Source organism: Acipenser ruthenus, chromosome 12 (genome assembly GCF_902713425.1).
Source record: "Acipenser ruthenus chromosome 12, fAciRut3.2 maternal haplotype, whole genome shotgun sequence".
Lineage (NCBI taxonomy): Eukaryota > Metazoa > Chordata > Actinopteri > Acipenseriformes > Acipenseridae > Acipenser > Acipenser ruthenus.
In genome coordinates this window covers 38813721-38837963 of record NC_081200.1, presented here as the reverse complement: position 1 = coordinate 38837963, position 24243 = coordinate 38813721, and the positions used below count along the sequence as shown (strand labels likewise).

Genomic DNA, 24243 nt, shown 5'->3' with positions numbered 1-24243 from the left:
CTGTGTAAGATCATGGCTGGGATTCCTTTCTTTACCACACACATAAACACAATTGCTGTATATTGATTTCCAATATATATTTGTTTAATGTTTTAGACTACTAGATATGTATAGAGAACCACTTATCCTTTTGTGATGAAACTTAGCACAAGTGACAGTGTCTCAACCCGAGGATGTCAAACTTACATTTGGCTATTTGGGGTCCCTACAGTTGGCGGTACCAATTGGAGAGCGTCTGTATCCTTCATAATTGATGCCTATCTGGTACACCAGTGGTGGTGTACCAAATAAAGCAAAAGAATAGCAGCCCTTTACTGTCCTTATCTTGCACACAGTCACTTTGGTTCAGTGCACATTACCTAATATGTAGAAAGCGGCAGGGGTCGGACTGAGATCTGAACACAATAGCAAGTTTATTCTGTGGCAAATCTCCCATCGTAGTGCATTCTGCAGGGGTAATGCGCTAGAATACAGGCCCAGAGGTCCAGACGCCTGCCGCTTTGATCAGTGCTGGCCTCTACATCAGTCTGGCGTTGCGTTTTAAACCAACACAACGGGCGGAGTCGGGCCACTACAGTTTAAAACCGCTGAATGTTAAGTGCGGATCCACCACAGTGAAAGAAGGAAGAGAACACTGTTCATTTCAGAGCGCAGGGGTTGTTGTGTTAGGGAATTAGCTTGGCATCCTCGGAATGCAAATATAGGGCCCTTCTCCACTTCGGTTCAAGACTTTTTTTGTTTAGGATGTTATTTCTGGCCCTTCGCCTATTTACGGAATCTGCTTTATATTTTTATCTGACCATTTTAGAGACATTTTGTTTTCAACAATGCTTGGGTGCATGAGCGATATTTAATACATAATCAGTGGTCAAACTGGTTAGATTTGCTGATGTATTGGTGTCTAGGTGGCACAGCGGGCAAACTGTTCTCTCAGTACTTTCATTTATATTTTAAACCTGGCTTGGGTCACAAATCTGTCAACCCCAATAGACATTTATAGTCCACAACTCTGAAAACCATTCACAATTCTGTGGCACAAGCACATGGTTAAATACAGACGACATCAAGAAAGTCACACAGTAGACTCTCATGTGAACAAGTTGCTGACAGGGTTAGAGCTTCCGTCTCCCCAGCTCCCTGAAGGACATGGCAGCCTGTTTATTACCGGAGATGGTAGGTGCCCTTTAGCCTGTTCCTGCTGGCCTGATGAACGATCTAGAAACGTATTTAACATGTATTTTCATGATCTTTATCATTCCCTTGCGTACAGTTCTGTTTTAAATCTTCTCAGTTTCTTATTAGTGCTATCATCATGAACACCGGTCCCTCTTTTCCAGTGTTCTTTCTGTAATCCGACCATTTGACCTACAGCACTGGAGGTGGTACCAGGAAGCAGACGGCAGTTTATTTTTCTTAACTTTGTTCAACAATCTGTATATCCCAAATTAAAATTGAGAGACGTAAGGTTTTCATCATAGTGAAAGCTAAAATGGATTTGTTCTATATAATTTTATAAATGATATGAAGTGGTTACCTGCAACTTAATTTGGTCCCTACACATGATTGAAGCAAATGTCTTGTCATGTGTCTCTTTAGGTGTATTTTTCAATTGCAGCAAGTTTTAGGTGCCCAGGTACCACTTACATTTCTGCTTTTTACTGTGATGTGACTCTGCTGGAGAGTGGGAGAGATCCAGCAGCAATAGAGAGTCAAAAAGGAATAGAAGTGAGAGATTGATTGAAATTAGAAATAGTAAAAGAGACTAAAAATCAGTGACAAACATTTCAACTGGAAGTGTTTTTCAGTGTCTTTTTTAATGTCATTGAATTCTAGTTTCTTTTAGCATTTCTAAATTCAGCACGGTTGCGTGCTTAAAGGTTACGTTTTCTAAAAGGATCTACTTTATGGCAGTAGAATTGCAGTTGATTATTGTGCACTGACTCTGCGTCTGTTGTTTTCCGGTTGTAGGTAAAAAGAAACATATACGATCTCACGAACATCCCTGTCCGACATCAGCAATGGGAAGGCTGGCCTGCCACTGCCAGAGACGACTCGGTAAGTTGAAACATAAGTGCTTGAGTTTCTTATTAATTTGCTAACTCTATAACAAGTTCTTTCCAGGAGAAAGAGTGGTGCCACATAACCACTGTTAAAGGGCACATAAGGACCTTTTTATTTTATTGTGTTACATGTTCCCATGTGTTGCTACAACTGTTTACGTAAGGTGTGTGTGTGTGTGTGTATCGTTTTGTTTTATTTTATTTTATTTTATTTTTTACATTTTGACCACTTTTTTTAAACTTTTAAATTGCATTCCCTGACTCACAATAGCTTCCCATGTACTCGCATGGACCTCTCAGAACTACATTTCCCATCATCTTCATGCTCACTGGTAAATCCATCTCAGTTACATATGTGAGCAGGAGGATGATGGGAAACGTAGTTCTGAGAGGTCCATGCGTGTGCATGGGAAGCCATCTTGAGGCAGGGAATGCAATTTAAAAGTTTAAAGTGGTTAAAATGTAAAAAAATAAAAATAAAAATGCCCCCTTTCTAGATGGCTGACTTCCACCTAACCCTGGGAATAAACTGTCGTGCCATTTAGTGCAGGGTATTCTGTTCCCTTCATGCAGCTGCCTCTCAGGTCGGGAAGGAGATCTAACACCAAGAATCATTTGATCTCTGTCACAGGGACAAATGTGGAAATTATTGGCTAAAGTTTGGAACCAGATAGCCACACAGACATGATACCAATGAAAACACGCCATGGCTTGCCTTGGGTATCTCAACGGAGCATACGTTTATTTTCATTTAAAAAATCACAGAAAGTGAGTGCTGCAGTGCCCTCAGAACAGGTTTTAAGTGTTACTCCCTATACATCTGTGCTTGATAGTTAGTCATCCATTGCTAAAGAGAGAGAGATCACAAACACTTACAGCACTTGCTTTGTGTTTTAACAACGATAATCTGAGTCTAGCAGATTAACTGATAATTAGGGCCAATGACTCCAAACTATAAAAAGAGCTAAAAAAAAAAAACCTCTTGCACACGTTAATGGAAATGCCAAGCTAATTCCGTTAACTCAATTATCAGGTCTGTGGCTCAGTCGCTTTCTCCTTTTAATTATTAAGGATCTCTGAAAAAGAGGTAGGGAGTACTTATATGTGTAAGAAAATCAGCTGCAGTTGCTCTTTCATCAGTTCATTTCACAGAGACCATTTAAAATACTGACTTCATCAATATTAAACCGTTTTGCTGACATTATTGTTTCAAACTCATTGCTTTATCTCAAACCCTTCACGATACAGACTTCATATTGCCAGGGTTTCATTCAAACCCCAGTTTGGTGCAGGGCGTCCGTGAACGTGCCCATGCTTTGGGATGTTGGGTTCGTAAAAGTGAATCTACTTTTAATTGCTGTTTTGACCTGCATTGTCTGCTTTTTGTAGGAACAGCATAATTTCTATAGATCTGAAATTATGGAGAATTGTAGGGAGAGAAGTTTTCCAAATGGATAAAAACCGAGGAAGTTCTGTCCAAGTACACTTGATGCCCCTCTATTTATAGCTTTTAGATGAAAAATGCTTTAGTCCTTCCTTGTATTAGGTCCTGTTTTTTAATAAGAAAATCAACCAAATCAATCATTGTGCTCAGCGACAGGCTGCTTTTGCTTTTCTGTCCATGGACTCCTTCATGATGTTTGTTTATCCAAACCGGACTGTATCGTTTTATCACAAGATTTGGAAAGTGAATGGCCTAGAGACCCCTCTGAAACATAACTTTTACAATTGGAAGGCTAAACTATGAAAGACACGCCAGTATATTATTTAAAAATCTACTGTTGTACTTGATAGTGGGGCATTTTCAGGCTTCCTGCCTGTCACACATGAAAATTGATATCTCAACAGCACGGAGTGAGACAGACTGCCCGACGTATTGAACTCGGCGGTGTTTGCAACAGTTCATTAGAAACAGTTTTCAATGTTGTGCTGCACTGGTTGTGGTAACAGTGCACTCTGCACGCTCTCACTGCAGGCGAATCAGATAGTGAGAGGAAGCCAGGCATGAGACGCACCGATTCCAGGAGGGGGAGGCAGCTGGCAGCTGTGCAAACATCTGGAGCAGGGCAGCCACAGCGCTTTCCCAGGAAAACAAGCACTTTTTAAAATACATTTTTCATGTAATAGTGTTGCTCACAACAATCTGGACATTTCGGTATATCTAGGCAGGCCTTAACAATAGTCCTCTTTCTGTCACGTTTGACTGGGATAGAAATACTTACCCTTTTGTAAATGCCTGAATCATGCATGTTATCCAATCCTTGGGTATGCGTGCTGCAATCCAGCATATACTCAGTCTAATGTATGCAAAAGCTACATATCCCTTTTTCAAGTCAGGGATGGGAATAAGACTCCTAATGCATAGCAGTTTCACCCATTCCCAGTTTTACTATGAGGTTGATTAGCCATAGTGTGTATAGGTAACAAGCTCAGGTGTGTCTTCTTAAACGCATTGTAAAACCAGAAATGGATCAAACTGCTATGCAATGGGAGTTATTTCCATCCCTGCAAGTCATTTACAGTCAAGATGTGCCCAGTCTTACAGAGGGGCGTAGTAGGTGCTCTGTTGGTAGGTGCGTCTGCATCCAAACCTGCAAAGAAATTTCTATGCCACACTATTTGGTGCTCTTTTAAATTCTGGATTCCAGGAACACTTCTGTCAGGCACCTCATCTGAGAGAGTGTTGATTGCTAAACCACCTTTGAAACAGGGCATCGTAGCCATACACCCAGTTTCAAATATTTTGTCAACCACCTAATTACAGAACTGTAGCTTAGTACCAAAGTGCCCTTTCAGCTGTGTGGAAGTGAAGTCCCAGTGCCAAAGTTGTGCCTAGAAGAATAAAAAAAATGAAAAATTCACACATTTAATGACTTTAACAACTTGGTTTTGGAGAAGGGTAACTCTACTCACTTTGGCAAGACTAGACCTCATATCACTCCTAAATAAAACCCTTCTGAAGAGGGACTGCTCTGTCTATCACAAAAACTTCACAGTGGCCCAAGATGATTATTATTATTATTTATTTCTTAGCAGACGCCCTTATCCAGGGCGACTTACAATGGTTACAAGATATCACATTATTTTTACATACAATTACCCATTTATACAGTTGGGTTTTTACTGGAGCAATCTAGGTAAAGTACCTTGCTCAAGGGTACAGCAGCAGTGTCCCCTACCAGGGATTGAACCCACGACCCTCCGGTCAAGAGTCCAGAGCCCTAACCACTACTCCACACATTACATTACACTTGATGACCTTGAATGCCCTTTCAAAATGATATATGCCTTAGACATTTTGGACTAAGTTCATGAGCTGATCATATTGGCATTATTTTAATCTGTTCATGTTTTAATGATCATTATTAGAAGCTCTATTGTTCTTCAACATTTGTTAATACTTTCCCTGCTGCTTTTCTGTAGCAATATGTTGCTATCTGCCCAGACGGGGTGGCACAGTGGTGCCCCTCTTTCCACTAACCAAATCGATGAAACGTGAATAAGCTGTGAAACAGAGGCCCGGTCGACCTGGTGGATGTCATGAGGCAGTGGTCTCGACCCAGTTTCCTTGGCCAAATTCCATCAAAAAGCGTTACAGCCCAGCTGAGCTTTGGGACAGTGTCTTTGGAAACAGATACATAAGTTTATCATGCTGCTCAGAGTTCATGTCTTCCAAGGTGGAAACCAATGGCTCAGTAGTTGGAACAGATGATTTGGAGTCAGAATGTGTGTTTTTTTTTTAACATTCAGATTTCTGCAGTTTGACTCTGAGGTTGACCATATTACATTTTATATCTCGTTACCAAGAGCATCTGAAACAGTATGTCCCTATGTCACAGTATCTCACAGTTTTTCATGTGCATGATACAGTGCATGCGGTCAAACCAAGGCCTTCAAAGGTGAATGATCCCCCTGCTTCACCTTGTGAATCTTGTGTTTCAGCCACTCCCGGCTGTATAACTGAGCACGTCTTTGAGAGAGAGAGAGAGAGAGAGAGAGAGATTTCAGTCCATATCTCATTAACCTCGCCTTGTCACCAGAGGCTTACACCAATGAACAGAGCAGCCAGCTCGACTCTTAAAATGACATTTTCTGGAAGTCAGAGTGGATGATTATGTTGTCTGTGTTATTCATCCTCTACATCGTGGCTCTTCTCTGGCTTGCCTCCTTACAACACACAACTATTTCAAATGCCATTACGTGTTTGAATTCACTAAAACATACATAGACTGACAGATTGATATAAACGTGTACTGAATCTGGTATGATCTCTTGTTTTGTTGTGTAGAAACATATAGCACTTTTCTGTTATCTATTCATTTTTCATATGTGTTTCACAGGCTAGTTTTTTTTTTTTTTTTTTAGCAGCATTTGCCTTCTTTCCTAAAATCTTTAAATACTTTCTGTTGATTTCATTTAAGTTCATTTATATATCATTATAGATTAAGCCCAGTTCTAAATGTTTTGGAAGATTTCAAAGTAGATGATTTAACCCCAGTAGGTAGCAAAAGGTCTCATGTTAAAAGGACATGATAGTGGGTACATAACTGTGTTGGGTTTCTATATCCAGGAATGGAACTGCAAATGGGAAATCAACCTCTGACTGATGGGGGAAGATGATGGCTACAGCGATCACATCTGAAAGTGTCAATCACTGTGTACAATAATCCAAACACGTTCTTTTAGAAAGCAAGCTGTCTCAGCTAGAAAGGTGTGCATGATATATTTTCACCTGGTACCAAGGACATGCTGTTGGGGAGAGTCCCTTTATTCTCAAATCTCTGTGAATATTCCCCAGGTATTTTAAAAATTTGACAGATTTCTTGTTGCTGTAAGCCGGAAGGTGATGTCCTTCCTGAAGCTCCCAGCAAATTTAGTCGGTAAATAATCCCTGTAGATAACAAGTGAGAAATCTCTGCAGTTCGTGCCAGTGTTAACGAAAAATTTCTAATGGCCTTGGCTGATCATTTTTACAGTATTTTTTTTTTGTATTCGCTCGGGGAGGATGGAGTGGAGATGTGCTGCAGCAGGGGGGATGTGCGTTCGTGCTGTGACAGTTCAGCTCTGAGAAGCGCGAGGCTTGCAGGCCTGCTGGGAGACTGATATTCCCTCACTAACGAGGACAGACACTGAAATACTGCTGCGGCTCTTCTAATTACAATTTATCACCGCCGCGCTCTCATCTCTCGAATATTGCCTTTCCCTGTTGGCTCTGTTTTTTAAACTTTGTAACTAGCAGAGAATCTGTGGTTGTCTGACTGCTTTGGTTTGTTTTCTTCCTTGCACTAAAAAAAGCTAATAAACCAGTTATAATGGAGATGGTATGTGTGGGTAAGGGCACAGTTTGATGGCAGAGCTTAGTTGTCAAGGCAGTATGAAGATGTTTCAGCCCCCCTCTGCACAGGATTGTTGACAGTTGTGATCAGCGATGATTGAACTGCATTACTGTTTATTACTTTTTTTTTTTTTTTTTAAAGTGCGCATCTGAATGCCGGCAGTCCTTGGCTCTCCGGCAGAGCGAGCGGAATCGCGGGGGCCAGGCAGTTTGAGTGGCAGTTGCATATCAGTCCCCGTCGGGGATTGACAGACATGGAACATCGTTATTAGATGCCTTTTCCATAATTGCTGACATTTATCCAGTGTTTCAGCGTATTTGCTAATGTATTAATGCAGTCAATCTATGAGGGGCTGCACATGCCTTTTTAGCCCTGGCTTTTATAGATTCCTAAATTCGTGGGCCCACACATGCTTATTCCCCTATTGGTTGCCGTAGTGACAGGGCTCAGAGATAAGCCTAGACAGAGCCCTTTTGTGATTGCTTTTTTCAGGTGACATTAAGTGGGGAGGCTGAGAAGTGTCCTTTTTAGATTTCCTACCACTCTAAACACAAACAGCTTTGGCCAGTTGATAAGCAAGAGTTGAAGACTTATTCAACCCCCCCTCACTGAACCCACCCTCTCTTCTTCAGGTCTGCAAAACTTCTCCTTGGTTTCTATGGCTGCCTACATTCTTATATTCACTTCAGGCCTTGGGACCACAAATGGGTTTTCACTGCAGAGGGAAACTAAAGTGCCGGATCTAAATACCGTCTCCCTAATCAGATTTTTTTTTTTTTCCCCACAGACCTCATTTCACTGTAGTTTTAATTTATATATTGTAATGTTATTAACAAGTGGGTCAACAAATTAACCAGAAAAACAAGAGCTGCCACTGTTTAGATCATTAAAACGGCCCCCATTGTCTTGCTAGGCTTTTAAAGTATGATATGCGCATTTTTAAAACCATATATATACTACACCTTTTTTTTTGTTTGTTTTGTTTTTTTTCCATCACGCATGGTTTGCTTCACTGAGTATTTTCTTGATACTTTGATGAGAATCTTACTTAGTAGTCTGGAGACTGGTGCTGTCATGGATTTAGTGAGAGTCAGGTTCCTGGATACAGCCCCCCCCCCCCCCCCCCACACCACCCGGCTGAGATCTCCCCCCTCTTTTGAGTTGGGGCAGCTTAGTGTGGAGGTGAGGGGCAGGTTGACAGGCAGGCCACTCCCTTTCCCACGCCTTGGCTCTGGCTCAGAGAAACAGCAGTGGGAACCACACTCTCAGTTTACCTGTGAATACAATGAGGGGAAGCAGAAGGGTGGGGCTATCGGTGTCCAGCTAGATGTTACCCCCCCCCCCCCCCCCCAGAGGGGGAGATCTTAACTAGCCAGATGGGTATAGGGTGGCTTTCTTGAGGTCTGTCGGGCCCAATTCCGTATGGTGAACTATGAAAAGGCTCTGCGGTAAAGTTCATCACTTTCCCTAAAGCAGTGCTGCCACCCTTGGTTTGTTGTAATCTGCTTAGATGTGGGATATACTACAGCTCTGGCCAAAAGTGTTGCAGCTCTGAGATATGATTTTAAAAAAATAAATATATATATATATATATATATATATATATATATATATATATATATATATATATATATATATATATATATATATAAAACATAATTTCTATCGTTTTTTATTAAACATCAAGTTATCAAAGAAACTAGAAAATGATATTGCAAAAGTGCAGAAGTATATTTCTAGTCTGTAAAAATCACATAACTGAAGACGGCCACAATGACTTTTGCATGACTTAATTCCATATAAGATGCAGAAACTAATTTTATTAGTTATAGTAGGGATAGTGCTGGAAGAGTTACAGTCACACATGAAAACACACAGACACTCACAAACACACAGGTGCGAGGAACTGCACACAAACCCCAGTCCTGAAGGTAACTGTGAGAGGCAGCGATGAGGCGGAAGGCTAATCGGGAGTGACATGTCAAAACCAGCCTGGATAACCTGAATAGAGTGAACAGGGTGCGAAGTGTGGCTTCCCATAGACCCTTCCACCCTCTGCACCCAGCGCCAGGGAGAGAAACAGGGCACAAAGTGTGGCTTCCCATAGACCCTTCCACCCTCTGCACCCTGCGCCAGGGAGAGAAACAGGGCACTGAGAGCCTTCAATACAGCTGTCAGCAAGAATGATCTCACCCTCGCAGCCACAAACCAAACGCTGGCATTTACAACAAAAAAAGAAAAAAGAGAAAGCCTTTCTGCATCACTGCAGCCTTTTCTCAAATGCAAGTGTTAATTAAAAGAATCCAAAAAAAAGAGCTGAACCGCGGGTGACAGAGGTTAACATCCCCCATTTCTGAATGAGATTGAGGAGGGGAGCTGCTCGAGGGAGCCCACCTGCCAGCAAGAGACTTGGGGAAGAGAGAGGCTAGCCACAATCTTAGCTGAACTCTTTGATATGGTAAGCTGTGGCTTCACAGCAATATTGCCAAACGTATGTATACTTATGAGGGTCTTAGGGGACTGATTCCTCTTGATGAGGTATTCTGCCTTTTTGAGGAAGCTGTTAGGCAGGTAGGTATCGTACTGTATCTTTGATAGACATACCCAAAACATACGTCATGCACACGCAATCGTACGTGACTTTAACGCTGGTACAAACATTTTTATTTCATTTTGACATTTAGTTTGAAAACAAAGGTTAAAAAGTTCTTCTTTGCCAGAACTGATTAGTTTTAACATTGTATTGCTGTGACACCCTTGTAAAATGTGACATCAAACAAAGTACTTCTTTAAACTGTGATATTACTCCTTGTTTTAAATGAGCTAGGAATGGGATGTTTTAAAGGTGCTGGAGAGCTGAGCTGCAATGAGCATTAAGTGCAGGATGCACAGATACTTTTACTTGATAATTAAGAATGAAAAGACTAAATGTTGATAGCTTTTGATTAATCCTCTCTAACTTGTTACTTTCTGGAAGAGTTAGCTTGTTTAGCTTGTCCTCTGTCTTCAGATGGTCAGACTGCAATGAGTTGACTTGAGGAAGCCAGTCTGAGTCACGTCTGCATTGGAATAATAGTCTGTTTTTGCAGCAGCTTACTAACTGTTGACAGGCTTGCTGTTGATAGAAGCCATGGCTGGTCGAGATAGTTAACCTTTTGTTGGCTTTATTTTCAGTATAGAAATTACAAAGTGAAAGGAAATGCTAAACCTGAGTTATTCGCCAGCATATTTTATTTATCACATACTGTATTACACAATTTGACCAATCTTTTTAAAACTATACTACATTTTGTGAGGAACATTTTTTTCAGAAATCTAAATAAAATGTGTATCCTGCTTACTTCTCAATAAGACTAGCTTGTCATTTGAATTTGTGAAGTTTCTTTTAGTATTTCTGCATCACACAAGACCAAGCAGCCTGGGGTTAAATCCCTTGTAGGACGCACACCTTTTGTAGAACACCCACGCAAAAACACTGTACTATATAAAATATTATAACCAAGCATACTGCGCCTACAGCACACGCTTTTCAAAAAATTGCAGAAGAGTGCACGTTATACTGAAGAAATAAAGGTCATTGCTGCTAGCCTAACCCGCTCTGAACATCACAATTGCTCATCCCTTGGCACCTTTGAAACTGCAGTAACAAAACATGCCGCTCCTGAGAGAGGATGACCGTTGAGTGCAACAGCCAGCAACTGTCTTCACAGATTGCTGTTTTTAGAAGCCATGTGATGTAATCGCAGGTCAATGTGTTTCTGCTAACTAATGGACTGATTCACTGTTTTTATATAGGTAGAGTAGAATTCCAGATTCAGGACTATGTAAAAGGTGACATCCTAAAGCATTTTCCAGATTTGCTGGAAAATGTGTTGGTGAGCTCATCGTAATAAAGCATGCTATATTTTCTTTTATTTTTGTGTGTGTTTCTCATCGGTCGAGGGCATGATGTGTTCCCCCCCACCCTCTTGATATTTAACTACTTTTCCAAAATGTAACACATAGTGACAATAAAATACAGATTTAACAAATGGAACTAAATCAGATTGTGGTGGCTTTACTGTTGCAGTAACCTGATTATGTCAGATGGTGTCTCTGGTCCTGAGAGTGAAGCTTTGAGTGCCATTGACATAGGGCATGCTCTTTGTTTGTTCTTGTTTTTACAGTTTAAAAGCAGAAGATAAAGAAGGCAGCATTCTGTGAGAAAAGCAATACAGAACCGTGCCTGCTTCTAGAATAGTTTCTATTGTGATACTGTTTTTAATCAGTCTGCAAACTAGCGTCGGTATTGAAGAATCCAAAACAATTTGGTTAAGTGATCGGCATTGATGTATGCTGCAACGTTAAGCTATCTTCCAATACAATCAGAGCTTTAGATCTGTGGAGTGTATGTGTTTATAATTAGACCTTGAAACACTATCTTCTCATGTGGGGCTGGGAATGCCATAACTGTAATTAAATGGCAACATGCTATGCATTTTTTTTCCCTTCCTTTCTCAAACTTTGTCAGCTTGTACTGTATCTCTGAGGTGAGCTGCTGTAGTGGGACACAGACACAGAGCATTGTTCTCTCTCCCGACTCCACTGGGAGGCAGTACACTAATTAGTGTTTTCTGACACTTGTCAGTGGTTTGTATTAAGGCCGTTTTTCTTTTGGATTTGCCAGCCAAGATTCCAAATGTCTGCAAGGTTTAGTAGCCTACTAGAATATTGTTGGCAACCCTGAATTAAAGTAATGCAGTACTGTAATTTAGAATAACAATAGCCTGTGTGCTTGTGGCATCCTTCAGACAGTGTCATGGTACCCAACAACAATAACGTTTTAAAATAGTTGCTTCTAGCTTTGCGACTGTTTCAGCATTCCTGACTTAAACTGTTTTAACCAGTCATTGTCATTTTGGCAGGGTTTTATTAGCATTCCAGACAGATACAGTACATTGTTAACAGTCAGTCATTCGCTGATGGCAAAAGACTGTTCTAAATTTAGACAACACATAATCGAGGCAAACTTACCATAGAGATGTCCAAATGCGTCATTCTTAACAGCCTGGGGATGAGGGGGTTTGTGGGTGTTGTTGCTGGAATATATTGCTATTTTTAAAATGTGCAATATGTGAAAATCTTGACCTCCGATTGGCTGTCCACTGAATTGCTGTGGGGCATGACCCAAAAAATGGTTGAGAACCTCTGCTCTATAAGACCTGGCGCAGTATGACTAGCGAGGACCTGATCCCAGTTACCCGCTCTCAGGGTCAGAGTTCACAATGCTCAAAGGTCACGCAGTCCCAGTGGATCCGATCCCGGAGCACATTGTCACTGTGGTGAGAGGGCATCATAGCGGCCCCTGGGACCCTGTGTGTGCTTCATGGGAACTCAGGAGGGGCATGACTTTCAATGGAGCTCTGACTGTGTCACCCGGACTGTTTGCACTTCATGTGAGAAAGCCAGCCCTGAGCAATCTCATGGCACGGTGGTGTCTGTTATCCGGAGACTTGCATTTTACAAGGAATGATTTTTTTTAATAGTACATTGGAACCTGCTGTTCTAGTTGTAGTTTATTTGTGGTGGTGGTTATGCTGGTAATAAATTAAATGGCATCGAACGTAGTTTCTTAATGGTTATGGAGGATGATAAAAACAATACAAATGCATACTGGACATGCTTCCTATTTATTGCAAAAAAGGCAGTTTTGGAAAAAACATAAAATAACTTTTAGCTGCCCAAGTGTTTATTTGTATATAACTCCCCATACTGTAATAAAAGCAAAACAGAACTGTTTCAAAAATACTCTGCTGAAGACTCAATATGGTTGTTAAGAAGGAGAAGGAAAGAAGGAAAGAAAGAAAAAAGAAGATGATTGGCAATGGTCAGGGTGTATTCACATATCTGGGTTCAGAAACTGTAAGGTTATTGTGTGTATTTGCCTGTAATTTGACTTAATTAGCACCCTGTACCTCAGCCTCACCTCAGAACCAAGACACAAGTCTTGAACAGTTTGTGGTTGAGTGCAGAGTCAGGGTGCAGCTCTGCTCTTCACTGAGAAGGCTGTGTGTGTGTTTGCTAGCGACCGCACTGCAGATGATTAGGGTGGCTAATGTTAATGAGTCCCCCAGTACTCTAGCAGGGTGATATTTCCACAGGCTGCTTGCTTGCTAATTAGCAAGGCAAACACAAATGAACCAGGTGTACAGTAGATGGAGATTCAAGTACCCCCTAGAGGTACCTGGTGTAATGCTGGAGGCTGGTAAAGTGTGCTTTTCCAACAAAGTGTAAAAAATAATAATAATAATAAATAACAAAAGAAAACAAGATCTGGCAAGTAGGAGTTTTTTAGTCTGTAGTTTTGTGTGTTTTTTTTAAAAAATTTTTTGTAGTTTTGTTTTGCTGTTTTTTAGTTTTTTTTTTTTTTTAGTTTTGTTTTGTTGTTTTTTATTTTATTTTTTTGTAGTTTTGTTTTGTTGTTTTTTAGTTGTTTTTTTTTGTAGTTTTGTGTGTTAGTTTTTTTTTAGTTTTTGTAGTTTTGTGTTTTAGTTTTTTTTTTTGTAGTTTTGTGTTGTTGTTTTTTATACCTGTGCACCTTGGCCTGTAATGCATGTTCGAATCAAAGTGTTTTCTTTTTTTAATCGTTTAGCTAGACGGTAGCAATGTTAGGGAAAATGAGAGTGCTTGGAAGTGAAGCAGTTCCATTGGTACAATAATTTGTAGGAGAAACAGATCTCTAGTCCTCCTGTCAGTTTTAGTCACAATGGGCAAGACAGCAGTTCTGGCAGACTTGGATAAAGGCTAGGCGCTTGGTTGGCAGGGGCTTCTATAACCATGCCTGCACAAGTCGCTGATGAGGCATAAAGTGGTGCTGCTGTCAGCCATTCTGGAGCACAAGATTAATTGCAGATTCCCACCCCTTCATCTCCCCTGAAGGTATTAGAGGTGATACTTATTTAACCTTGGTTTAGGATGAATCTCAGGATGTTTTTTTCAATATATAATTGATGGTGGCATTTAGTCCCCCCTCCATTTCAAAGTAGACTAGACCCCATGAACTGTACTGTACATGTCACATATTGGGGTTGTGGAATAAAATGAATGTGTGAGTTCTTCATAATACATGTTTAGGTAAAATGAGAGAATGCTGTGTTTTGTTCCCTTTTTTAGATGACGCTAGCTGTGGCTGGGATAAGCTTCCCCTGTCATCGTCTCACCGTCTGCCGGAGAACGTCCCCTGCCCATACCCAAGAGCAGACTGAGGAGGTTAGTGACACCTCGCTGACTCTCACCCTGTGCAGAGCTACTCGATGAGGGGGTAACACAGACTTGAGACCCAGTGATCACTCCGATCAAGCCTGCTTATCCTGCCACAGCACGGACTTTGAGGATGAGTGCTTAGGGCTCGATATCTCAAAGCGCCATTCCACACCAAATGGATAATGGTCCTAATAATGCTTTGATTTCTGCAAACAGACCTGGAAGTGTTTTAGGAGAATCACTAAATACTTCAACATTGTAATTAAAAATACAGAGACTGATTTTAACTGTTTAATATACTTGTCATAGAATTCTAAAACGGAACTTCGGTTTCTACTACAGCTGCTGTCAGCATGTATTCCATTATGAAGCAAGGGGTCAGGTTATAGGTCAATTGAGATCACCAGGGTTTGGATTAGAAAGATTATACTTTATTTACAAGCCACAAAATTAAATGGTTTATTTTTGGTTTGGGATCTTTATTTGGTGCTATTTTCCCTTCTGACCATTTGGGAGTAAATGACTCTCCTGTAGTGTCCTGTCCCTCTTCAGTTCCTGTGCTGGGGCTCCAGCCTAGCCCTACGTGCAGCTGAATATCTCGGGATGAGTTATTTGCCGTAGAGCATTGAAACTTGACATGTAGCAACAGTGGAACGTGGGGATGAAGAGCGAAATGGTTGACGTGGTTTTTATGTGCTGTGATGACAATACTATGAGGTATCCAATGTGCCAACCATACCATTCTGTTCCCCATACTATGCCGTTCTACCTACCTTAGTTACCTTGCTCTATGGCGCATGCCTTTACCCACGCTGTGTATTAGGGGAGGGGACCTGTTTTGAGCATGCATGTTTTTGAAGAGCCCTTTGCTTTCCTGATCCAATAATTCTGATCCAGTGTTTTAAACCCCTCTATAGTGTACGGATGTCCACATGGTGAGCGACAGTGAAGGGGATGACTTTGAGGATGCCTCCGAGTTTGGGGTAGACGAAGGAGAGATATTTGGAATGGGGACCTCAGCCTCCCGGAAGTCTCCAATGAGTACGTTTCACCACGTCTTTAAACCCAGTTTTTTGTTTGTTATATTTTATTTTTACAGTCCTTGGTTCAGCTCCAAAGTCAGTGGAAACGAGTTTGTTGATCTCAACTTTGCAACAGTTGCCGCAGCACTTCAGAGGTGCTTGTTAGTTTTGTGATCACCTGCAGGGTGCTAGAATTCTCTGAAAACTGCAGCTGCTTTCATGTAGTGTACTTTCTCGGTTAACTTCACTTGGTAATGGCGTAACAACACATTAAATGGCAGGGACTGCACATTAAGTGCTATTTTAGAATGTGGGTGTTTTATTGCCCGGATTATGTTGATGACAATAATGATAAAGCTGTTTTTGCCTGGTTCTCATGCACCTTCATGTCACAGTATTTATAAGCGCTGCCCTCCTTTCTTTCTTGCTTCCTTAGTGCCAGAAAACGCTGAGAATGAGGGAGATGCCTTACTGCACTTTACTGCCGAATTCTCATCAAGGTGAGACAACCACAGTCAGTGTTCAGTTATATTTTGAGGGGGAGTGGTTTGTTTCATATGAAATAGAAATATGTCATATAAAACAAACCAGTTAAAGAGGCTTTTTTAACATGAGCTGTTCTGTGTGTGTGTGTGTGTGTGTCTGTCTTGAAGATATGGAGAGTGCCACCCTGTGTTCTTCATCGGCTCGCTCGAGGCAGCGTTTCAGGAGACCTTCTATGGGAAAGCCCGGGATGTAAGTATCTCACTTATCGTTCCTGCTGAATACACTGTGGGTGTATACGAAGTATCTCGCTTATTGTTCCTGCTGGTATACACTGTGGGTGTAAGTAGGGCTGTAACGAGACACTAATGTCACGATGTGCATCACGATGCATGTGATTGTCCTGTTGAGCTACTTGTATGATGCATAATAAGATCAAATGATCATTTGTTATAAAAGGCATACATTTAATGAGGTAAGGAGTATGTATTCATACCAACTGTAAAACACACATTCTTCATTCAGGAACCTCTTGGTGAACTACAGTACAATGAGCTCTGTTGTACAAATGATACGTGCCTCTATTCCGATACGATATATCATGTAAAGAAAGTATGGCGATTCATTGATACACTAGGAATGGTTACACCCCTAGATATAAATGATCAATAATGCTGTTTTATTTGGCTGTAATTTGTAACTTTGTTGTATGGAGCAACTGGTAACTGCAGAGCATCCTGGAGACGTTGGAGACTGGATAAGAGACTCTAGCGAAGGGCTTTGCACCCTATAAAACTGGAAAAGGAATGTAAAAAAAAAAAAACAGCAGCAAAGGAAAGTGATAGGCAGCTGACCTTTCTTTTAAAGAAAATGAGTTCAGGAATGGGGCTTGAAAAGCCACAGCTCATTCCTGTGAAGTGGAGATTGAGTATAACAGTAAATAAAAAAGGCACACAAGATCGGCCTAACCCTCCTGCACGGCCCTCTGTGAACTCCCATGCTCATTAAGTGTTTATTGGAGTGGACAGATTTCGAAGGGATTTTTTGCTCAGGCCATATCAATGGCTATCCGGCTAATCGCTAAGTAAAACACTACATTTGATGAAGTGTTTCTGGTGAAGAGGCTCTCAATCCCTCTTAATGAAAACGCTCAGGGCTGATGAGCCAAGGGGATCAGTGAAGCTCTGAGCCAGGCCCCCCATCCTTGCCTGCTGCGTTTGAAGTCTCTAACGTTTTGATTAATCAGGCTAACCCTGCTCTCTCTCTCTGCAGATCTTCACGTTTCAGATAAAGACGCCATCAAAATTCATTAGAGGCCGGGGATTGCTTATTTTTTTTTTTTCCAATGAAGCGCTCTCATTTGCAGTCTGTTTAAGACACTGCTGTCCTAACCCCGCTCTCGAATGCTTTCTGCCCTGCGATTATCACCGCTGTAAGGGAATCTTACAGTCTATCTCGGTTCAAAGGCTCTCTTGCCATACACCCTCATACCAATGTTAAACACGTTTTTTTACAATAACCAATATGGTAAAAATAATAACAAAATACCCTAACGTTATTTGCCTAAGTCATCCCCCTCATGTCATCAAAATAGGCATTTTTACAATCATCCTTCTACATTTCCTTCTACTGAAATTATTGACTGATCAATAAAGCAGACCAGTAGTGCGGAAATGTGTCAAACAAGGTCCCGTTCCTTTAATCTATTGTTCCCTATTCAATGCATGCTTTTTTAGTGCTGTGCTTGTTTATAGTGTTAAAACAATTACTTTATTGACTTCTATGTACATTATAGTTATTATTTATGTAGTTTATGCAGTTTGTGGCATTTGAAACCGCTTTTGTTTTGTTTTAAATTATAAGTAAACCCCATTTATATATGTGGGGTATATTTAAACCACCTTCTGCCTTCAGTGTGAACCCAGTTATTGTTGCTGGCGAAGGGTTAATTACACCTGGTTAGGAAGCGATTGAAAATAATTTGCAATGCTAAATGTACTTGTTCATATTTGAGGGGGGATGTGCAAGACTGAGTCAACTGGGCTGATTATTGCTCCTTGCTTTTCCTACACTGCCATTAGTTCTAGTTCAGTAGTGAAGAGTTTTTGTGATCCGAGGAGTGGATGTCTGTAGTACTCTGGGAAAACCTGGACCTGCTCCAAGCGCACCTCTCCCAGCAGGGGTTGCTACTAAACGGGGGGGCTTCTGGAGGGCCAACAAAAGGAACAGGAATAAAGCCAAAGGGGGAAAAAATGTCTGATAAATACTAAATCTTTTTAGAAATAAAACAAACAAACCGAAAACTCTGTTGCCAGTCCTCCCCCAACCCCAAATGTAAATTAAAAAGACATTTAAAAAAAATAGAGAAAAAAGGAACCCTGTCTACTTTATCGGAAAGCGGGCTTCCCACAAAGGGCAGATTAAAGGGTTTGGGAACGGAGCGCCGGTCAAAGTGGCTTTTCTACTAACTAAACACTTTCTTAAAGTTTCCACGCGGGGAGTGCGAAATAATGAAGTCATCTGTGTGTTGTGTTTTTTTTTTGTTTTTTTCTTAAAGAATTTTTTCATCCTCCTTCCAAAAGCTGCATTTGCTTGTCTTCCCAGCGTGAGTGTTTAATCTTTTCAAGGTCTTGAATTGGCCCAGTGAATGAGCTCCAAGCTCTTTCTCACTAGGAGCTGGAGGCTTATTCTAAAGCTCTAATCACTGAGCAAACACAGCCGTGCCCTCCTCCTCTCCTAGAGACGCTGTACAATGCTGGAGGCTTTTTTTATCTTCTCCAGATCGGAATAACCTGGATATTGCCGAACCTTCCTCTTGGAAAAGCAGAATAGGGGGAAATGAATATTTGGCGGACTCTGGTGCTTATGAGATGGGTTATTTTGTGTTTTAATGTAAAATAAACAGAGTGATTTGTTCAACTCCATAAATGCCCATTCATGTGGTGCTCTAAATGGCTGCAGTGCCCTCTGCTGTGGGGGGGCAGGTACTGGGGTAGTTGAAATGTTCCACCACTGACTGTACCTGACTCTGCAGATACAATCAAAACATCATTGACCCCTGGCTTGAGAAACTCAAAAATTGAGTTGCAGGAACCATTTGTACAGTGTGTGCAATTGAACTAAATCACCATTAGGTGACACAATCAACAGTGTTAATGGACTCCTGCTGGTAGAGGCTAGTAATTTAAAATAGATACATGAACAGAAAGTATTACAGTGGTTTGTTCCTATCTTACATATTTCATAATCTTATGTGTATTTTGGTTAAAAATAATTTACCAACTGAAGCATTAGCAAAGCTGATATTTTGCGCAATTTAAGGTCTTGCTAATATAATCAAAACAGTGGCAAAACTTGAACCTGCATGTTCCTATGGAACCTGTCACATTGACCCTACATGTTCCTATGGTACCTGTCACATTGAACCTGCATGTTCCTATGGAACCTGTCACATTGACCCTACATGTTCCTATGGTACCTGTCACATGGACCCTGCGTGTTCCTATGGTACCTGTCACATGGACCCTGCGAGTTCCTATGGTACCTGTCACATTGAACCTGCATGTTCCCATGGTACCTGTCACATTGAATCAATCCGAAGCAAAGCTCTCTTGATTTTCTGGTGCATTGCTTCATTCGTTTCCATTCAGCCCTGATTTATGGTTGCACAGGATAAATGAAATAGTATATTGAGGGCTGCTAAAGCTTTCCATACTTTGCCCTCTGTGAGGTTGGTCTGTAGTTCTGTAAATTGCCCCAGCCCCTTATACGTGTACCTTTACTTACTTGCACCTTTACTCAGATCTTAAGCACTTCACACCCAATTGTGAAGAAAGCTCTGCATGCCCATCCCTTAACATTATCGGCAATGTGGGCTGTGATGACTTATACAGTATCTTTTAATATGGTGTTCACAGACATTGATCTTTAGTGCACAGGATTCTTGCCAGCAGGCACCATTATGCACAGCACACCCCTGTAGCGGACGTGCCACTGTGAGTTTCCACTCTTCTGTGGTTCCTGCTGTTCATTGTTTCACATCTCTGATCACTTTTCTTCCCGCAGAGAAAGCCCCTCGCCATCTACCTTCACCACGATGACAGCGTCCTCACCAACGTCTTCTGCTCCCAGATGCTGTGTGCCGAATCCATCGTCTCCTACCTCAGCCAGAACTTCATCACCTGGGCGTGGGACATGACGAAGGAAGCCAACAGAGCCAGGTAATGCCTACAGAGCCATGCCATCTCAACCCCAGTTCTCAGGGGCTGCTGTCAGTCAGCCAAGAGGTGCTGTTTCTGTTAGAACCTACACATTTTGCTGTGCCTTCAGGACACTTGAGTCATTTAACTAAGCCTTGCAAGTTAAGGAAACAACATCCTTAGCAAACTGTTTCAGCAGATAAGCTTTCCTTGAATACCTGAATTAGGTTAAAGTGAATATATGTGTGTGTGTGTGTGGGGGGGGGGGGAGTGTAACAAAACAGAGCTCACCTTCGTTTTGTTTAATATTCCCATTACTTTGAGTAATAGGAATATTTTCTTTAGGCTCGTATATACAGTTTTAAGATTATTTTAATCATCTCTCCCCAGAAATTGTAAACAAAATATCCCCATCAAGCATGGCTGTGCAATGTTTCTTACTCTTGACATAAGGTTTTGCTGACCCCAAGCAGAGCCATGGTGGTCACATGCAAAATGGTCGTGGCCCTCTGCCTGAAATTTCCCATGCAGTTGCACTTTAAATTGGCCTCAATGTTTTGTTTTTTTTTCCCCCTAAATAGCCTTGTTTATTCAAAACCCCCTGGGGATCCTCATTTGTAATTTAAACCTGCACACAAACTCTCCCGCTCAGAACACAATCACCTCCTGCAGGTGCAACAGGTGTCCCTGCCTTCATGCATCTTGCACCAGGCCTTGCAGGTAAGGTCATGTCACCAAAGCCCCTGTGACACTGAAGGAACAGCACCACTCTGAAAGCCAGTGCTAATTGATCAAAGAGCCTCCCCTTTTCACGTATGTAATTAGCTGCATTCGCAGCTGTTGACCTCTTACCCTGGGGCATCGCCGTGACGCACGCCTGCATACAGAACGCTTGACCCTTTGGAAATGCATTCCTGCCTACCACCTACCACCCCCCCCACACCTCCTTCCAAATCCAGCCCAGGTGTGAGCCTTAAGTGTCGGACTGACTAACTGGTGAGAACCCCTTGCCTTCTCTCCCCGCTGTTCGGAAAGCATTTTGATCTTGCCAGTGACTGAAACAGATGGGAGTTTAATTGTGTGCCAGCGGGCAGGTTAGACTCTGGGGCGCAATTTCTTTCTTCCACTAGGCTACTTCATTAAGCAACCCCCCCGTATAGAGGGCTTTAAGAAAGACGCAGTTAAGACATTGGCCTTCTCTTGCCCCCCTCTCTCCCATTCTTTCCTTTCACTTTCTTTATTCGAGAAGGGAAACATCTGGAGCTTTTCCTTTAACCTTCCTGCCCAATTGAAACTGTTGCAACAAAAGCAGTAAAAGCAGTACACAAGTTGTTTTTGAAAATATAATGGCAGATCTCCTTCACAAGTGCTTATCGGTTAATTGGATGCATAAAGTCACTCTCGCTGTGTTAACAGATAACTGGTGGGGTCACGGGAAGCCTTGAGCCAGCAGTCTCCAGAAATCATGTATGATTTTAAAATTAGAATATATACACTGCTGTGCAAAAGTCTTAGACATGTTGCATGTTAATACTCTGATGCATTATGAGCATCAACAATTTACTCAAAGCCTCCACTAGTGTTTTCTACTATTATAACAACCTTGACTTGCATAAAGAAAGAAAAACATTGAGTGAAATAGCTCTCATCACTTGATTTTCAATGTGTGGTATCCGACGAATAATCAAAAAGTAGAGAGAAAAATCATCGGTAATTGACAAACACAGGACTGGAAGACCCAAAAAGCTGTCTAACAAGGATGAGCAATACATGAAGATAATATCCTTAAGGAATAGAAAGAAGACAAGCGTTGAATTGACAACAGAACTGGCAGAAGGCACAGGTGTCGTTGACAATCCATCAACAGTCCAAAGCACCTTTGACCATTGTTCCATAGTCCAATTTCTCTGTTTTTGTGCATATTTGAGCCGTTTAGACTTGTTCCCCTTTCTTAAGAGGTATTCTTATTGCAACACATCCTTTAAGTCCTGATTTCAAGAGTGACCTTCGTACTGTTGATTTGATGGACAACGACACCTGTGCCTTCTGCCAGTTCTGTTGTCAATTCAACGCTTGTCTTCTTTCTAATCCTTTCTATAAGTAATGTCATTGGGTACCAGTTTTACTGTATTTTACTGTACGGTACAAATTATACTTTTGTATTCAAATATTTCTCCACCTATACTGAGATACCTTCGGTTCTTCAATTTTTTTTGTTATTTATGATATGCAAGTATTTAAAGTATAACAATATAAAACTGCTACGTGTACCTAATGGTGGTGGTAATGATAATAATGATAATGAATTTTAAAACCTTGGTTCACACTCCTTTAAAAGGAGGCAGAGTTTAGATCTTCCAGTGAGATTTAAATAGATCTCTTGTGCCACCAGGAATAAACCACACAGAACCTCTTTGATACACAGCATCACTGATGCATAATAATGGTAAAACAGGATCCCTGTCATTTTAAACTATTATTATTAATAATAATAATAATAATAATAATAATAATAATAATAATAATAATAATAAGGTTGAACCAAAAATCTTTTGTGCTAAAGCTGTTCTTTTCAAATTCATGTGTTCCTGTGTAACCTCAGAAGCTCCCAAGAACCTGAGTGAAAGGGCTGCTGTGCTGGTGTTGGGTTTCAAACGAGCCCCCGGCACATTGTTCACATCTCCTTGCTGACTGGTTAGAATTACCAGTGCACATTGTTCAAGGGCTGCACTTGTCAGGGCTCCACTAACACCACACAACAAGAGGCAGGATTAAGAAAAGGGATTGTCTCAATAGGCAAGACCCGGGATCTTCATCAGCTAATAAACTCAGGGCTGTGTTTTTTAATCAGGCACTTAAGACTCCCTTTTTTTTTTAAACCGTCTGCTGTGGGCTGCCTGTTAGGACAATTGATATTGCTTTATTTTTTGAATAGTAACCTAAAACAACAGATCTATAATTATGCATGAAAATGAACAATGGTGTCTGTATAAAAGAAAACAAACCTGCTTTCTAGCTGGTGCATTGTAGCAGTGCACTAACTGTTAGTTATATGTAATACTGCATCTTTGATGAATGTAATTAAAACGCATGTTCAGTTAGGTCAGGTCTGCTTCCTGATAAAGTACTGTCCTCAGAAGGCTGTACTATGGAAGAACGAGGTAAACACACATCGTATCGTGACATTTGTGTATCGCAAAACCCTTATGTCCGAAAACGCCCCTCTGCAACACCTGAAAGCCTTCATTCTGTCTGTGGAGATTCTACAGCCATTTAGACCTGTCTAATGCCAGGAAAAGGTCAGGGGTGGTCCTTGATTTGTTAACATGGGTCATTCATTTCAAGCTCAGTAGAATTGCTTGTTGAGCTATGTTACTATTATATTCAGGTGCCAGCAATGTGATCAGTCATGTACTAGATATACAGGACCGAAGCGTTAAATCTCACTTGAAGCTGTAGATCTTTTATTCATTGCCTGCTGGAAGAGATCCAAACAACCATGGAAGGAAAACCCTTCCACAAACCTGTGCGGAGAGCTTGAATTGCTTAGATCTCTGGAACCTTATCGCTGTAGTAACACAATGCAAAAGAAAGCTGTGCAAAAAAAAAAAAAAAAGATAAAATAATTACTTAGTTATTTAGCTTCATGATCAGTCAATCTGCTTGATTTCCCTTCTCTTTTTAACTTTCATGATTAATGTTGGATAAAGCTAGCCTTTTCCACACTCTCCGGTGACCTGTAATACTCATCCTATCTCATCCCCTTTTTCTTTTAAACAGACCTTATTAAATTGGCTCTTATTAAAATCATTATTATTTGCATTCAGCCCTTTGCAATTCATTAATATTATGACATTTACCACAAGCTCTGTAGGGCTGCTGCAGTCGGCTCCCTTTTTCT

The 24243-nt window shown here is 41.1% G+C and overlaps 1 protein-coding gene across 2 annotated transcripts in view; it reads left to right on the top strand.

Moving 5' to 3' along the window:
* LOC117416839 (FAS-associated factor 1-like) overlaps positions 1-24243 on the top strand; it is an 85070-nt gene that overhangs the window by 37753 nt on the left and 23074 nt on the right. For both annotated transcript variants that reach the window (XM_034028259.3, XM_034028260.3), the window contains exons 8-13: positions 1969-2055; positions 14549-14644; positions 15556-15679; positions 16097-16160; positions 16314-16395; positions 20209-20363. In XM_034028259.3, the coding sequence (XP_033884150.1) occupies positions 1969-2055; positions 14549-14644; positions 15556-15679; positions 16097-16160; positions 16314-16395; positions 20209-20363 (608 nt within the window). The remainder of the gene's footprint in view (positions 1-1968; positions 2056-14548; positions 14645-15555; positions 15680-16096; positions 16161-16313; positions 16396-20208; positions 20364-24243) is intronic.